Source organism: Crinia signifera, chromosome 1, assembly GCF_055691185.1.
Source record: "Crinia signifera chromosome 1, ASM5569118v1, whole genome shotgun sequence".
Taxonomy (NCBI): Eukaryota; Metazoa; Chordata; class Amphibia; order Anura; family Myobatrachidae; genus Crinia; species Crinia signifera.
The window spans coordinates 478,300,857-478,318,411 of NC_139217.1; the positions used below are offsets into that span (position 1 = coordinate 478,300,857).

Sequence of the window (17,555 nt, forward strand, 5' to 3'; positions counted from 1 at the left end):
GTTTATAATGTTCATAACACTAAAAAAAAATGTCTTTTGTTTGAGAAAAGGAATACTGAATCAAAGCACCATTAAAAAACATCAATAATAATATTATCTTATATTAACCCATTTGGGCTAATCCCTAAATGGTTTATTAGTATAGATCAGATGTATTTTTGATATATCAGACAAGACAAGGAGAAGAAAAAATAAATTAATAAAATATAAGCTAATCCAATATAAATATTATAACAAATACTAAATAGTGCTGAATAAATTGCGTAACCTTTAATATTGATATTGTGATATACTATAGAGAATTCTACCATAAGAGAGCACACATATACATGCATATATACATAGGTGTGTGAGACCAGAAACGATATATATTTAAATATACACATGTTCGAAAGGCTATCAGATAATTGAAAATAGTAACAAATAGGCACCCAATAAATCGGTACCGTATAGATATAAATACCCCTACTTTAATGTAGGTGAGCACATACATCAAAAGGATGTGTGGAGGTGTATTCCTTATTCATGATAGTACATTAAGTGGATATTGGGGCATATGAACCCCAGAAGATGGAAACAGATATACTGCAAAATGGATCTTAGAGCCACCCCGGCATTGTAACAGAACAACCGCCGGTATGGTAGATGTCCATTTTTTTGGAGTGCACATAAGAGAGAGAGACAGGGGAGAGAGTCCGAAAATCATTCATTATTCTACTGGAACATTTTTGTCAATGTTTTTAATTTTTCTTTAATGTTTCGTATATCGATTTTAATATTAATATATATTTTTATGTTTTTTACATTTATACAGTTTTATAAGGGGAAGAATTTTTAAGCATTTTCAAGGCTAATTTATCTTCAATTTTCAGTGAAGTTGTTTTTTATTTTTTTAAATTTTTTATTTTTTTTAGGGTTTTTTTATTTTCTATTCCTCGTTATTATTTTATTCCCATTTTTATGTATTTATATATATATTTATATGTCTTAAAGGTATTGCACTGAAGTCGCAGTATGTGAGTTTAAATAAATTCCAGATCTATAGTCTCATTCATACCGTGGGGTTTAAGAGTCTGTAACTTCAGGATCCATGCCGCCTCTTGGCGACACAAGGTCCTGAAGCGGTCTCCTCCACGGCTGGTATGAGCTATATGCTCCAAACCTACCACTTTGAGACCCGTAGGGTCCCCACCATGGTGTTCTGCAAAATGGCGGGGAACACTGTGATTAGTAAGTTTCTTCACGATGTTCCTTCTATGTTCTAAGACTCTAGTCTTGAGGGGGCGGATAGTTCGTCCTACATAGTAGGTGTTGCATGGACATATTAGTAAATAAATCACGTAATTAGTTGTGCAATTAATGAAGGTCTCTATATTATAAGTTTTGTCATTGTTTGACGCTATAATTTTCTGGGTTTTATTCATTACATGTTTGCAAGTCATACATTGAGTATGATTGCATCTGTAGAAGCCAGTTATTTTGGGTCCCAGAATTGTACTCTGTGTGGTCCCACTTTTATGCTCTGCGGAACCCCTTGGGCAGCCACTTGCACACAGCACTCAAACATAGGCCCATAGCGCTCAAAACATATTGTCTCCTCTGTATTATGTGCATTGTCTGTTACTGTACTACCGACATCCTCTGTATTATGTGTATTGTCTGTTACTGTACTACTGACATCCTCTGTATTGTGTGTATTGTCTGTTACTGTACTACCGACATCCTCTGTATTATGTGTATTGTCTGTTACTGTACTACCTACATCCTCTGTATTCTGTGCATTGTCCGTTACTGTACTACTGACATCCTCTGTATTATGTGCATTGTCTGTTACTGTACTACCGACATCCTCTGTAGTATGTGCCTTGTCTGTTACTGTACTACTGACATCCTCTGTATTATGTGCATTGTCTGTTACTGTACTACTGACATCCTCTGCATTATGTGCTATGTCTGTTACTGTACTACCGACATCCTCTGTATTATATGCATTGTCTGTTACTGTACTACCGACATCCTCTGTATTATGTGCATTGTCTGTTACTGTACTACCTACATCCTCTGTATTCTATGCATTGTCTGTTACTGTACTACCCACATCCTCTGTATTATGTGCATTGTCTGTTACTGTACTACCTACATCCTCTGTATTCTATGCATTGTCTGTTACTGTACTACCTACATCCTCTGTATTATGTGCATTGTCTGTGACTGTACTACCGACATCCTCTGTATTATGTGCATTGTCTGCCACTGTACTACCGTCATCCTCTGTATTATGTGCATTGTCTGTTACTGTACTACCTACATCCTCTGTATTCTATGCATTGTCTGTTACTGTACTACCGACATCCTCTGTATTATGTGCCTTGTCTGTTACTGTACCACCAGCATCCTCTGTATTATGTGCATTGTCTGTTACTGTACCACCTGCATCCTCTGTATTATGTGCATTGTCTGTTACTGTACTACCAACATCCTCTGTATTATGTGCACTGTCTGTTACTATACTACCTGCATCCTCTGTATTATGTGCATTGTCAGTTACTGTACTACCTGCATCCTCTGTATTATGTGCACTGTCTGTTACTGTACTACCGACATCCTCTGTATTATGTGTATTGTCTGTTACTGTACTACCGACATCCTCTGTATTATGTGCATTGTCTGTTACTGTACTACCTGCATCCTCTGTATTATGTGCATTGTCTGTTACTGTACTACCGACATCCTCTGTATTATGTGTATTGTCTGTTACTGTACTACCGACATCCTCTGTATTATGTGCATTGTCTGTTACTGTACTACCAGCATCCTCTGTATTATGTGCATTGTCTGTTACTGTACTACTGACATCCTCTGTATTATGTGCATTGTCTGTTACTGTACTACCTGCATCCTCTGTATTATGTGCATTGTCTGTTACTGTACTACTGACATCCTCTGTATTATGTGCATTGTCTGTTACTGTACTACCTGCATCCTCTGTATTATGTGCATTGTCTGTTACTGTATTACCGACATCCTCTGTATTATGTGCATAGTCTGTTACTGTACTACCTACATCCTCTGTATTATGTGCATTGTCTGTTACTGTACTACCTGCATCCTCTGTATTATGTGCATTGTCTGTTACTGTACTACCTGCATCCTCTGTATTATGTGTATTGTCTGTTACTGTACTACTGACATCCTCTGTATTGTGTGCATTGTCTGTGACTGTACTACTGACATCCTCTGTATTCTGTGCATTGCCTGTGACTGTAGTACCGACATCCTCTGTATTATGTGCATTGTCTGTTACTGTACTACTGACATCCTCTGTATTATGTGCATTGTCTGTTACTGTACTACCTGCATCCTCTGTATTATGTGCATTGTCTGTTACTATACTACCTGCATCCTCTGTATTATGTGCATTGTCTGTTACTGTACTACTGAAATCCTTTGTATTATGTGCATTGTCTGTTACTGTACTACCTGCATCCTCTGTATTATGTGCATTGTCTGTTACTGTACTACCTGCATCCTCTGTATTATGTGTATTGTGTGTTACTGTACTACTGACATCCTCTGTATTGTGTGCATTGTCTGTGACTGTACTACTGACATCCTCTGTATTCTGTGCATTGCCTGTGACTGTAGTACCGACATCCTCTGTATTATGTGCATTGTCTGTTACTGTACTACTGACATCCTCTGTATTATGTGCATTGTCTGTTACTGTACTACCTGCATCCTCTGTATTATGTGCATTGTCTGTTACTGTACCACCAACATCCTCTGTATTATGTGCATTGTCTGTTACTGTACTACTGACATCCTCTGTATTATGTGCATTGTCTGTTACTATACCACCAACATCCTCTGTATTATGTGCATTGTCTGTTACTGTACTACTGACATCCTCTGTATTATGTGCATTGTCTGTTACTGTACCACCAACATCCTCTGTATTATGTGCATTGTCTGTTACTGTACTACTGACATCCTCTGTATTCTGTGCATTGTCTGTGACTGTGCTACCGACATCCTCTGTATTATGTGCATTGTCTGTTACTGTACTACCTGCATCCTCTGTATTATGTGCATTGTCTGTTACTGTACTACCTACATCCTCTGTATTGTGTGCATTGTTATAATGTCTGTAAAGCACCTTGAGTCCTTTTGGAAAAAGTGTGCTAGAGTACCACTGCCTCTGCTGCCTTCCCAAGAATCTTACACTCTTGGCTCATCTCTCCAAATCACTGTATCAGTATGGGGTGACTAAAACTAAAAAGGATAAATTACCAGCTCACGTTAGATGGGAAAGGGATATGTCTGTGACACTTCGGCTGAGAACTGGGAATCTATCTCCCAATCTGGGTTCAAGATGTTGAAATGCATATCTCACGCAGAAACCTTCTTTAAACTTGCTCAGAGGGCATACCTCACCCCCAGTAGGTTACACCGCATCTGGCCATCGATTTTTCATCTATGCTGGAGGAAATGCGGTGAGGTCGGAACAATATACCATATTTTCTGGGAGTGCCTATTCATACGGCCGAGGTATTTTCTCTTATTAAGGAGATACTGGGTGTACAGGTCTCTCCCGACCCCCTGACAGCACTATTTCACCATAACGAGCGTGTTCATGGAGGTGATAAATACATACTGGGCCATATCTTAATCGCTTCCAAGGCTGCTGTTGGCCAATTATGGAAATCAGAGACTATCCCGAGTCTCAGTCCCATCATTGATAAAATCCACAAACACTTCTTATATGAAACAGCTAATTGTAAATACTCCTCCTCGGCCTCCTCTATTCAAATGAAGTGGTTTAAATGGTCTGAATACCGAGAAAGAGTCGGTCTACCTATTCACCCGAGTATGATGTCGGATGGGGGATTACTCGAATGACCAGGGTCACAAACTGATCTCTGATTTCGGTTATCCAACGCAGAGGTTTCCCCGCTCGTCCTATGTGCCCCCCCCCCCCCCCCCCGTTCTGTTCCTGTATGTCCTTGTCTTTGTCTTAAGTCTTATACGTGTATCCCTTTAATATTCGGGCTGGCAAGTCCGCCTGGTGTGTTTAGGTTTACGCTGCAAGGTATTTCTGTTTTGTGCGAGTCTTCATGGGTCACCTTTTGCACAATTGTTAATAGTATTGCAAATTTGTCTACAGATGCAGGCGCTGTTCGCCTTAATAAAAATTGAATATTATAAAAAAAAAAAAAAAAAAGTGTGCTATATAAATGAAACTTACTAAGTAACTTACTTACTATATGAATGTTTCACATAACTTGCTGAAGCTGCTTCTTTAAGTGAATGTTTTACCTGGAGTTTAATGCTGTTTGTCTTTTCCACCCAGGATCTATTTCTTTGCCGACCGTGTGGAATCCTCTCAATTCTAGATGAACAAACCACTTTTCCGCAGGTGTGTTACCTATACTACTGCCCCCCATATACACACACTGCAGGAGGAAGCCTTACACACAGACAGTCACTTTGCTGTCCGGTCTCCAGTGACCATGGGAGATAGAACTTTAGGTGCAGCATCGTAGGAAAAATGATGTTAGGTCTCCTGGGTCTGGAGCTCCTCTTCCAGTGTAAGGACCCTGATACAAGACCCCTCTGTAAGAGACCAGAGACATTTGGAGCTATACAGCTGCACCTACAGCTCTTACGGGAGACGCAGGACTGACGTCTCACTGCATACAGCTGCTTGCTATAGCCTAAAGCACGGCCCTTAGCCGACAGCAGCGACACACAGAGAGGAGTTCCAGACCCCGGACAGGTTTCATCCTAAGGTGCTGCACATAAATATTCATGTGGTCAATGGAGACTGGACATTTCTATTCTGATTAAAGGGCATCAGTTCATTGGATGTGTTTCGATGCAGCGATGTTAGACATGTTTATATTTTTATTTACATTATTTTCTTATTTTTTTTAGCATAGATCCACATCTTAATATGTTATACCCTTTATTGCTGTCCTATGATTACGGTTATATATGATAAATAAGTACTATAAGCCCCTGTATAGACACACCTACAGATGGAGCCGGCCTTGTCGTTTCCATCGCGCCAGCGCAGTAGTGTTATTGCACAATATCAGTTCCTGATGTATATCCAATGTTTCCAGGCTTCTGATGCCTCGTTTGTGGAGAAGTTGTCAGCTGGATGCTGTAATAATCCGCACTTTGCCCGAGTGCGAGGAAGGGATCCGGGATTCATTATTCATCATTATGCTGGGAAGGTAACATCATATTATAATGTAACACTCCTTCTCTGCAGCCTAGTATCCCCCCATGTCTCCAACCGCTATCACGCTACCGGGTGCAGGATTCCGTGTCTGTAGCATATTCACCGGCTATCACACATCCTATACCCTGCTGTCTTGTCACATGTACTGTCCCTGGCAGGTGCAGGATTCCGTGTCTGTAGCATATGCACCGGCTATCACACATCCTATACCCTGCTGTATTGTCACATGTACTACTCCTGTCCCTGGCAGGTGCAGTATTCTGCAGTTGGGATTTTGGAGAAGAACCGAGACACCATCCCTGTAAACATCCAGCATCTCTTTGTACACAGTGTAACCTCATTACTGAGCCTCCTATTTACAGGTAATGTTATGTCTGTACTCACCTAGACTATACCTCAGGAGTAACCCAGTCACTATTACATGGAATTATGCTTTAAGGGGTCAGATGTAAGTCTTCAAGTGTCTTTCTTGCTGAAAACATAATCTAGATGCATCACAATGTGACTGAGACGCCCATGGAGACTACATTGCGTAATGTGACATGTGACACATGTATACTGCGTGTGACTGAGGCTGTATACGGGGCAGACTGCGCTGAGTGATGTGATATGTGACACCTGTATACTGCGTGTGACTGAGGCTGTATATGGAGCAGACTGCGCTGAGTGATGTCATATGTGACACCTGTATAATGTGTGTGACTGAGGCTGTATACGGAGCAGACTGCCCTGAGTGATGTGATATGTGCCACCTGTATACTGCGTGTGACTGAGGCTGTATACGGAGCAGACTGTGCTGAGTGATGTGATATGTGACACCTGTATACTGTGTGTGACTGAGGCTGTATACGGAGCAGACTGCGCTGAGTGATGTGATATGTGACACCTGTATACTGCGTGTGACTGAGGCTGTATACGGAGCAGACTGCGCTGAGTGATGTGATATGTGACACCTGTATACTGCGTGTGACTGAGGCTGTATACGGAGCAGACTGCCCTGAGTGATGTGATATGTGCCACCTGTATACTGCGTGTGACTGAGGCTGTATACGGAGCAGACTGTGCTGAGTGATGTGATATGTGACACCTGTATACTGCGTGTGACTGAGGCTGTATACGGAGCAGACTGCCCTGAGTGATGTGATATGTGCCACCTGTATACTGCGTGTGACTGAGGCTGTATACGGAGCAGACTGTGCTGAGTGATGTGATATGTGACACCTGTATACTGTGTGTGACTGAGGCTGTATACGGAGCAGACTGCGCTGAGTGATGTGATATGTGACACCTGTATACTGCGTGTGACTGAGGCTGTATACGGAGCAGACTGCGCTGAGTGATGTGATATGTGACACCTGTATACTGCGTGTGACTGAGGCTGTATACAGAGCAGACTGCGCTGAGTGATGTGATATGTGACACCTGTATACTGCGTGTGACTGAGGCTGTATACGGAGCAGACTGCGCTGAGTAATGTGATATGTGACACCTGTATACTGCGTGTGACTGAGGCTGTATACGGAGCAGACTGTGCTGAGTGATGGGATATGTGACACCCGTATACTGTGTGTGACCGAGGCTGTATACAGAGCAGACTGCGCTGAGTGATGTGATATGTGACACCTGTATACTGTGTGTGACTGAGGCTGTATACGGAGCAGACTGCGCTGAGCGATGTGATATGTGACACCTATATACTGCGTGTGACTGAGGCTGTATACGGAGCAGACTGTGCTGAGTGATGTGATGTGTGACACCTGTATACTGTGTGTGACTGAGGCTGTATACGGAGCAGACTGCACTGAGTGATGTGATATGTGACACCTGTATACTGTGTGTGACTGAGGCTGTATACGGAGCAGACTGTGCTGAGTGATGTGATGTGTGACACCTGTACACCGTGTGTGACTGAGGCTGTATACGGAGCAGATGTGAGTGATGAGTGATGTGATGTGTGACACCTGTATACTGTGTGTGAATGAGGCTGTATACGGAGCAGACTGTGCTGAGTGATGTGATGTGTGACACCTGTATACTGTGTGTGACTGAGGCTGTATACGGAGCAGACTGCACTGAGTGATGTGATATGTGACACCTGTATACTGTGTGTGACTGAGGCTGTATACGGAGCAGACTGCGCTGAGTGATGGGATATGTGACACCTGTATACTGTGTGTGACTGCGGCTGTATACAGAGCAGACTGCGCTGAGTGATGTGATATGTTACACCTGTATACTGCGTGTGACTGAGGCTGTATATGGAGCAGACTGTGCTGAGTGATGTGATGTGACACCTGTATACTGCGTGTGACTGAGGCTGTATACGGAGCAGACTGCGCTGAGTGATGTGATATGTGACACCTGTATACTGTGTGTGACTGAGGCTGTATACGGAGCAGACTGCGCTGAGTGATGGGATATGTGACACCTGTATACTGTGTGTGACTGTGGCTGTATACGGAGCAGACTGCGCTGAGTGATGTGATGTGACACCTGTATACTGCGTGTGACTGAGGCTGTATACGGAGCAGACTGCGCTGAGTGATGTGATATGTGACATCTATATACAGCGTGTGACTGAGGCTGTATACGGAGCAGACTGCGCTGAGTGATGTGATATGTGACACCTGTATACTGCGTGTGACTGTGGCTGTATACGGAGCAGACTGCACTGAGTGATGTGATATGTGACACCTGTATACTGCGTGTGACTGAGGCTGTATACGGAGCAGACTGCGCTGAGTGATGTGATATGTGACACCTGTATATCGCGTGTGACTGAGGCTGTATACGGAGCAGACTGTGCTGAGTGATGTGATATGTGACACCTGTATACTGTGTGTGACTGAGGCTGTATACGGAGCAGACTGTGCTGAGTGATTTGATATGTGACACCTGTATACTGTGTGTGTGACTGAGGCTGTATACAGAGCAGACTGCGCTGAGAGATGTGATGTGTGACACCTGTATACTGTGTGTGTGACTGAGGCTGTATACGGAGCAGACTGCGCTGAGTGATGGGATATGTGACACCTGTATACTGTGTGTGACTGAGGCTGTATACGGAGCAGACTGCGCTGAGTGATGTGATATGTGACACCTGTATACTGCGTGTGACCGAGGCTGTATACGGAGCAGACTGCGCTGAGTGATGTGATATGTGACACCTGTATACTGCGTGTGACTGAGGCTGTATACGGAGCAGACTGCGCTGAGTGATGTGATATGTGACACCTGTATACTGCGTGTGACCGAGGCTGTATACGGAGCAGACTGCGCTGAGTGATGTCATATGTGACACCAATATACTGTGTGTGACTGAGGCTTTATATGGAGCAGACTGCGCTGGTGTGATGTGATATATGACACCTGTATACTGCGTGTGACGGAGGCTGTATACGGAGCAGACTGTGCTGAGTCATGTGATATGTGACACCTGTATACTGCGTGTGACTGAGGCTGTATACAGAGCAGACTGCGCTGAGTGATGTGATATGTGACACCTGTATACTGCGTGTGACTGAGGCTGTATACGGAGCAGACTGCGCTGAGTGATGTGATATGTGACACCTGTATACTGCGTGTGACTGAGGCTGTATATGGAGCAGACTGTGCTGAGTGATGTGATATGTGACACATGTATACTGTGTGTGACTGAGGCTGTATACGGAGCAGACTGCACTGAGTGATATGATATGTGACACCTGTATACTGTGTGTGACTGAGGCTGTATACGGAGCAGACTGTGCTGAGTGATGTGATGTGTGACACCTGTACACCGTGTGTGACTGAGGCTGTATACGGAGCAGATGTGAGTGATGTGTGACACCTGTATACTGTGTGTGACTGAGGCTGTATACGGAGCAGACTGTGCTGAGTGATGTGATGTGTGACACCTGTATACTGTGTGTGACTGAGGCTGTATACGGAGCAGACTGCACTGAGTGATGTGATATGTGACACCTGTATACTGTGTGTGACTGAGGCTGTATACGGAGCAGACTGCGCTGAGTGATGGGATATGTGACACCTGTATACTGTGTGTGACTGCGGCTGTATACAGAGCAGATTGCGCTGAGTGATGTGATATGTTACACCTGTATACTGCGTGTGACTGAGGCTGTATATGGAGCAGACTGTGCTGAGTGATGTGATGTGACACCTGTATACTGCGTGTGACTGAGGCTGTATACGGAGCAGACTGCGCTGAGTGATGTGATATGTGACACCTGTATACTGTGTGTGACTGAGGCTGTATACGGAGCAGACTGCGCTGAGTGATGGGATATGTGACACCTGTATACTGTGTGTGACTGTGGCTGTATACGGAGCAGACTGCGCTGAGTGATGTGATGTGACACCTGTATACTGCGTGTGACTGAGGCTGTATACGGAGCAGACTGCGCTGAGTGATGTGATATGTGACATCTATATACAGCGTGTGACTGAGGCTGTATACGGAGCAGACTGCGCTGAGTGATGTGATATGTGACACCTGTATACTGCGTGTGACTGAGGCTGTATACGGAGCAGACTGCACTGAGTGATGGGATATGTGACACCTGTATACTGCGTGTGACTGATGCTGTATACGGAGCAGACTGTGCTGAGTGATTTGATATGTGACACCTGTATACTGTGTGTGTGACTGAGGCTGTATACAGAGCAGACTGCGCTGAGAGATGTGATGTGTGACACCTGTATACTGTGTGTGTGACTGAGGCTGTATACGGAGCAGACTGCGCTGAGTGATGTCATATGTTACACCTGTATACTGTGTGTGACTGAGGCTTTATATGGAGCAGACTGCGCTGGTGTGATGTGATATATGACACCTGTATACTGCGTGTGACGGAGGCTGTATACGGAGCAGACTGTGCTGAGTCATGTGATATGTGACACCTGTATACTGCGTGTGACTGAGGCTGTATACAGAGCAGACTGCGCTGAGTGATGTGATATGTGACACCTGTATACTGCGTGTGACTGAGGCTGTATACGGAGCAGACTGCGCTGAGTGATGTGATATGTGACACCTGTATACTGCGTGTGACTGAGGCTGTATACGGAGCAGACTGTGCTGAGTGATGTGATATGTGACACATGTATACTGTGTGTGACTGAGGCTGTATACGGAGCAGACTGCGCTGAGTGATGTGATATGTGACATCTATATACAGCGTGTGACTGAGGCTGTATACGGAGCAGACTGCGCTGAGTGATGTGATATGTGACACCTGTATACTGCGTGTGACTGAGGCTGTATACGGAGCAGACTGCACTGAGTGATGGGATATGTGACACCTGTATACTGCGTGTGACTGATGCTGTATACGGAGCAGACTGTGCTGAGTGATTTGATATGTGACACCTGTATACTGTGTGTGTGACTGAGGCTGTATACAGAGCAGACTGCGCTGAGAGATGTGATGTGTGACACCTGTATACTGTGTGTGTGACTGAGGCTGTATACGGAGCAGACTGCGCTGAGTGATGGGATATGTGACACCTGTATACTGCGTGTGACTGAGGTGGTATACGGAGCAGACTGCGCTGAGTGATGTCATATGTTACACCTGTATACTGTGTGTGACTGAGGCTTTATATGGAGCAGACTGCGCTGGTGTGATGTGATATATGACACCTGTATACTGCGTGTGACGGAGGCTGTATACGGAGCAGACTGTGCTGAGTCATGTGATATGTGACACCTGTATACTGCGTGTGACTGAGGCTGTATACAGAGCAGACTGCGCTGAGTGATGTGATATGTGACACCTGTATACTGCGTGTGACTGAGGCTGTATACGGAGCAGACTGCGCTGAGTGATGTGATATGTGACACCTGTATACTGCGTGTGACTGAGGCTGTATACGGAGCAGACTGTGCTGAGTGATGTGATATGTGACACATGTATACTGTGTGTGACTGAGGCTGTATACGGAGCAGACTGCGCTGAGTGATGTGATATGTGACACCTGTATACTGCGTGTGACGGAGGCTGTATACGGAGCAGACTGCGCTGAGTGATGTGATATGTGACACCTGTATACTGCGTGTGACTGAGGCTGTATACGGAGCAGACTGTGCTGAGTGATGTGATATATGACACCTGTATAATGTGTGTGACTGAGGCTGTATACGGAGCAGACTGCGCTGAGTGATGTCATATGTGACACCTGTATACTGTGTGTGACTGAGGCTGTATACGGAGCAGACTGCGCTGAGTGATGTGATATGTGACACCTGTATACTGCGTGTGACTGAGGCTGTATACGGAGCAGACTGCGCTGAGTGATGTGATATGTGACACCTGTATACTGTGTGTGACCGAGGCTGTATATGGAGCAGACTGCGCTGAGTGATGTGATATGTGACACCTGTATACTGTATGTGACCGAGGCTGTATATGGAGCAGACTGCGCTGAGTGATGTGATATGTGACACCTGTATACTGAGTGTGACTGAGGCTGTATACGGAGCAGACTGCACTGAGTGATGTGATGTATGACACCTGTATATCACGTATGACTGAGGCTGTATACGGAGCAGACTGCGCTGAGTGATGTGTGACACCTGTATACTGTGTGTGTCTGAGGCTGTATACGGAGCAGACTGCGCTGAGTGATGGGATATGTGACACCTGTATACTGTGTGTGACTGAGGCTGTATACGGAGCAGACTGCACTGAGTGATGTGATGTATGACACCTGTATACTGTGCGTGAATGAGGCTGTATACGGAGCAGACTGCGCTGAGTGATGTGATGTGTGACACCTGTATACTGTGTGTGACTGAGGCTGTATACGGAGCAGACTGCGCTGAGTGTTGTGATATGTGACACCTGTATATCGCGTGTGACTGAGGCTGTATATGGAGCGGACTGCGCTGAGTGATGTGATTTGTGACACCTGTATACTGTGTGTGACTGAGGCTGTATACGGAGCAGACTGCGCTGAGTGATGTGATATGTGTCACCTGTATATTGCGTGTGACTGAGGCTGTATACGGAGCGGACTGCGCTGAGTGATGTGATGTGTGACACCTGTATACTGTGTGTGTGACTGAGGCTGTATACGGAGCAGACTGCGCTGAGTGATGTGATATGTGTCACCTGTATATTGCATGTGACTGGGGCTGTATACGGAGCAGACTGCGCTGAGTGATGTGATATGTGACACCTGTATACTGCGTGTGACTGAGGCTGTATACGGAGCAGACTGCGCTGAGTGATGTGATGTATGACACCTGTATATCACGTATGACTGAGGCTGTATACGGAGCAGACTGCGCTGAGTGATGTGTGACACCTGTATACTGTGTGTGTCTGAGGCTGTATACGGAGCAGACTGCGCTGAGTGATGGGATATGTGACACCTGTATACTGTGTGTGACTGAGGCTGTATACGGAGCAGACTGCGCTGAGTGTTGTGATATGTGACACCTGTATACTGAGTGTGACTGAGGCTGTATACGGAGCAGACTGCGCTGAGTGATGTGATGTATGACACCTGTATATCACGTATGACTGAGGCTGTATACGGAGCAGACTGCGCTGAGTGATGTGTGACACCTGTATACTGTGTGTGTCTGAGGCTGTATACGGAGCAGACTGTGCTGAGTGATGTGATATGTGACACCTGTATACTGTGTGTGACTGAGGCTGTATACGGAGCAGACTGCACTGAGTGATGTGATGTGTGACACCTGTATACTGTGTGTGACTGAGGCTGTATACGGAGCAGACTGCGCTGAGTGTTGTGATATGTGACACCTGTATATCGCGTGTGACTGAGGCTGTATACGGAGCGGACTGCGCTGAGTGATGTGAATTGTGACACCTGTATACTGTGTGTGACTGAGGCTGTATACGGAGCGGACTGCGCTGAGTGATGTGATGTGTGACACCTGTATACTGTGTGTGACCTGCAAGGTGATATGCAAGAACACATGTGGACACATCAGAGTGACTGATATGGAGTATGCAGACAAGATCTACACAACATGACAGGGTATTGTCTAATCGCTGTGCCCAATTACCCCCCACAAATGACATAACTCTCTTGTTGGATAAAATTGGCCACAGCAGCCATCTTTATTGAAACAATACAATTTTAAACAATAATCCACGGAAGGTGGTCCCCGAGGCCCTCAATAAATATATATCCACCTCTAAGCACTTCCAGGAGCTCTTACCCCCAGCCGATAGCGATTGGCTCGAGGGCACCAATTGTACACTCCCAGTGCTCATTAATTAACCTCACCCAGGGGAGTCCAGCCCCCTCATGGGGCCCTCCCCGCCGCATAATTAAGCCTCAATGCCACCAACCTCGAGGACCCCCCTCCGCACAGGCCACTGTGACAAAAAGACATCCTATCAAATATTCTACCTAAACTATAAAAAATAGGGAAGGGTGGGTGGGAGCTGTTGAGAAAATCTCCCAGTGACCCCTATTTCCTGCCTGAACCCAGCTTATAAACCCCTCCAACACCCCGTTAAGCCCCTCCCCTTATGACCCTCTCCTTAGACACCCCTCCTATGACTAACCTGCTAGTCAGCTCCCTACAAACCCTGTCAGGGGAGCCTACCCCCAGGCTTTGCCTCCAGTCCGGCTCCTACATGACAGGGTATTGTCTAATCGCTGTGCCCAATTACCCCCCACAAATGACATAACTCTCTTGTTGGATAAAATTGGCCACAGCAGCCATTTTTATTGAAACAATACAATTTTAAACAATAATCCAAAACATTCCCACGGAAGGTGGTCCCCGAGGCCCTCAATAAATATATATCCACCTCTAAGCACTTCCAGGAGCTCTTACCCCCAGCCGATAGCGATTGGCTCGAGGGCACCAATTGTACACTCCCAGTGCTCATTAATTAACCTCACCCAGGGGAGTCCAGCCCCCTCATGGGGCCCTCCCCGCCGCATAATTAAGCCTCAATGCCACCAACCTCGAGGACCCCCCTCCGCCACTAAGCACGAGGTTAAACCCTTAACCCCGTGCGCCCCCCCCACATCCGGAACGCTGTTTCTATTCCCTCTTGTAGTCCCAAAGACCAAACATCTATCCCGACAGCATTCAGGTGCACCCCGTCACCTCTCCAAAATGCCCCGGCACCAGACTCAAGTTCCCTGTGCCTCACCACAACAGCCCCGTTCCTGGCCATAAAACGTCCAATCGCCCTGTTAACTTTAATCCGTGCCTTATTGAGCTTGTCAGCCTCGCATCCCTCCAATAATGGGGTGGCACGATGTCTGACCAAACCGTGATTAATTCCGGAAACATTGCCCATAACCGTAGGAGATCAAACTTGATATCCCGTATCAACTCCCTAAATGGTCTGCCCCCAAGGTCATTCCCGCCCACATGCAAAACTAATATGTCGGGAACCCTATCGAGCCGAACAAAACGGTGAAATTCCTGCAGCACTCCACTCCATACCATACCGCGTTTTCCCAGCCAGCGAACCACTGCCTCCTCTCTATCCAAACCCAGCTGGCGGCCGTTCGGTCTGACATCAGCCCGTAAAGCTCCCCAAAAGACATATGAATGTCCTAAAATCCAAATCAGGCACGGAGGCTGCCCTAAAACAAAAAGAACACAGTCAACCTCAACAATCCCCTAAACGAACATAGGACCGAAAGCGAGACGATTCCCACCGCCCAATACGCTTAATCAACTCATCCCCAAATCCCAGTCTAGCAGCCTCAGTTGCGGCCCCAATGCGGAAAGAGTGACCCGCGTATTCCTCCCCCTTGAGGCCCAACGTCCGCAGGACTGCTCTAAACACACTTGTGAACTGAAATCGTGATAAAAAGGATCCATTCGCATGCATCAGCAAAGGATCCCTTTCCCTGCCCACTCTGACCTCCTTAAATACCCTCAGCCGTGCCACTGGGCACATATCCGACCCTGGTACTGAGAAGAGAACTACCTTCTTCCCCCTCCCCAACTGATCCGTCTTAGACCTCCTCACCACTAGCTCCACCCTATTCGAATATAAATCCACATCCTCTCCTAACAAACCTCCCGGCCTGGACACGCTTGGACTCACGAGCTCCCCAATCCGCAGTGCCCCGAAGAAGGCAAGCGAAAAAGCTACCCCGAACAACCTCTCCTCGAAATTGGAACTACAGACCTCCCCTAACTTCATGCCCATATTCTGTAACAACTGGAAAGACACCGGCCTTCTCTGATCCTGCACGACATGACCTCTCCTCCAACCTTTTAAAGCCTGCGCAATCAGGAAATTCTTAGTGACGTCAGGCCTGCCGCCTGCACGAAACCCAAACGCCAAGCCCGCCATGCAGCGCGTGATTTTTGCCACTGACCAACCAATCTCCTTACAATGGCCTATATATAGCAAGACAGCCAACTCGTCATCATCCTCCTTCAGACCTACTACCTCACGCCATTCTAACCAGCTCCGCCATTCCTGATTGTATGCCGACCATTTATTCGGGGCCAAGGATTCCCTGATGAGCTGATCGACTACCCGTCCAGCAGAGCCCAGAGCCGACTCGGGAACCCGGTCCCCTCCCTGTCCGCCTCTGGTGCCAACTCCCGAAAACGCTCCCACTGTGAACGAGATAAAGCATCCGCAATGCCGTTAGAGACACCGGGAACGTGCCTAGCCACAACCCACAAATTCAAAGCCAGACATTCCAATACTAACTGCTGCAAAATAGTGACCACTGGCGGTGAAGACGCCGACAATTGGTTAATAGCCATGACAACCCCCAAATTATCGCAGTGAAAACAAATCTTCCTATCGCGGAATAGCTCCCCCCAAACAACTACCGCAACCAAAATAGGAAACAACTCCAGCAATGCCAAGTTTTTGACCATGCCTCTCTGCACCCAAGACTCCGGCCACCGGCCTACACACCACTGTCCCTGGCAATATGCCCCGAAACCACCACTCCCGGCCGCGTCTGTGAAAAGGTCCAGCTCAGTAGCGACACATGTGTCTGACATCCACAAAGCTCTGCCGTTAAAAGCTTCCAAGAAAGTTGCCCACACCCGCAAGTCCCCCTTCAACTCACTACCTAATCTGACAAAATGATGAGGAAGAACCACCCCTGCTGTCGCTGCTGCCAGCCTCCTGCTGAAAATGCGGCCCATAGGCATAATGCGACACGCAAAATTCAATTTGCCCAGCAAGGATTGCAATTCCCGCAATCTAATTTTCTTCAACAGCAATGCCCTCCCTACCTCGGCCTTCAAACCCAGCAATTTCTCCTCGGGCAAGCGGCACTCCATATTCACGGTATCAATGACTATACCCAAAAAACTAATCAC

General features: G+C 46.3%; 1 protein-coding gene across 1 annotated transcript in view; it reads left to right on the plus strand.

Annotated features, from left to right (window-relative positions):
* LOC146024716 (myosin-IIIb-like) overlaps positions 1 to 17,555 on the plus strand; it is a 493,994-nt gene that overhangs the window by 309,194 nt on the left and 167,245 nt on the right. The window contains exons 13-15 of the mRNA XM_083155469.1: positions 5,351 to 5,416; positions 6,126 to 6,239; positions 6,498 to 6,609. Coding sequence (XP_083011595.1) covers positions 5,351 to 5,416; positions 6,126 to 6,239; positions 6,498 to 6,609 — 292 coding nt within the window. The remainder of the gene's footprint in view (positions 1 to 5,350; positions 5,417 to 6,125; positions 6,240 to 6,497; positions 6,610 to 17,555) is intronic.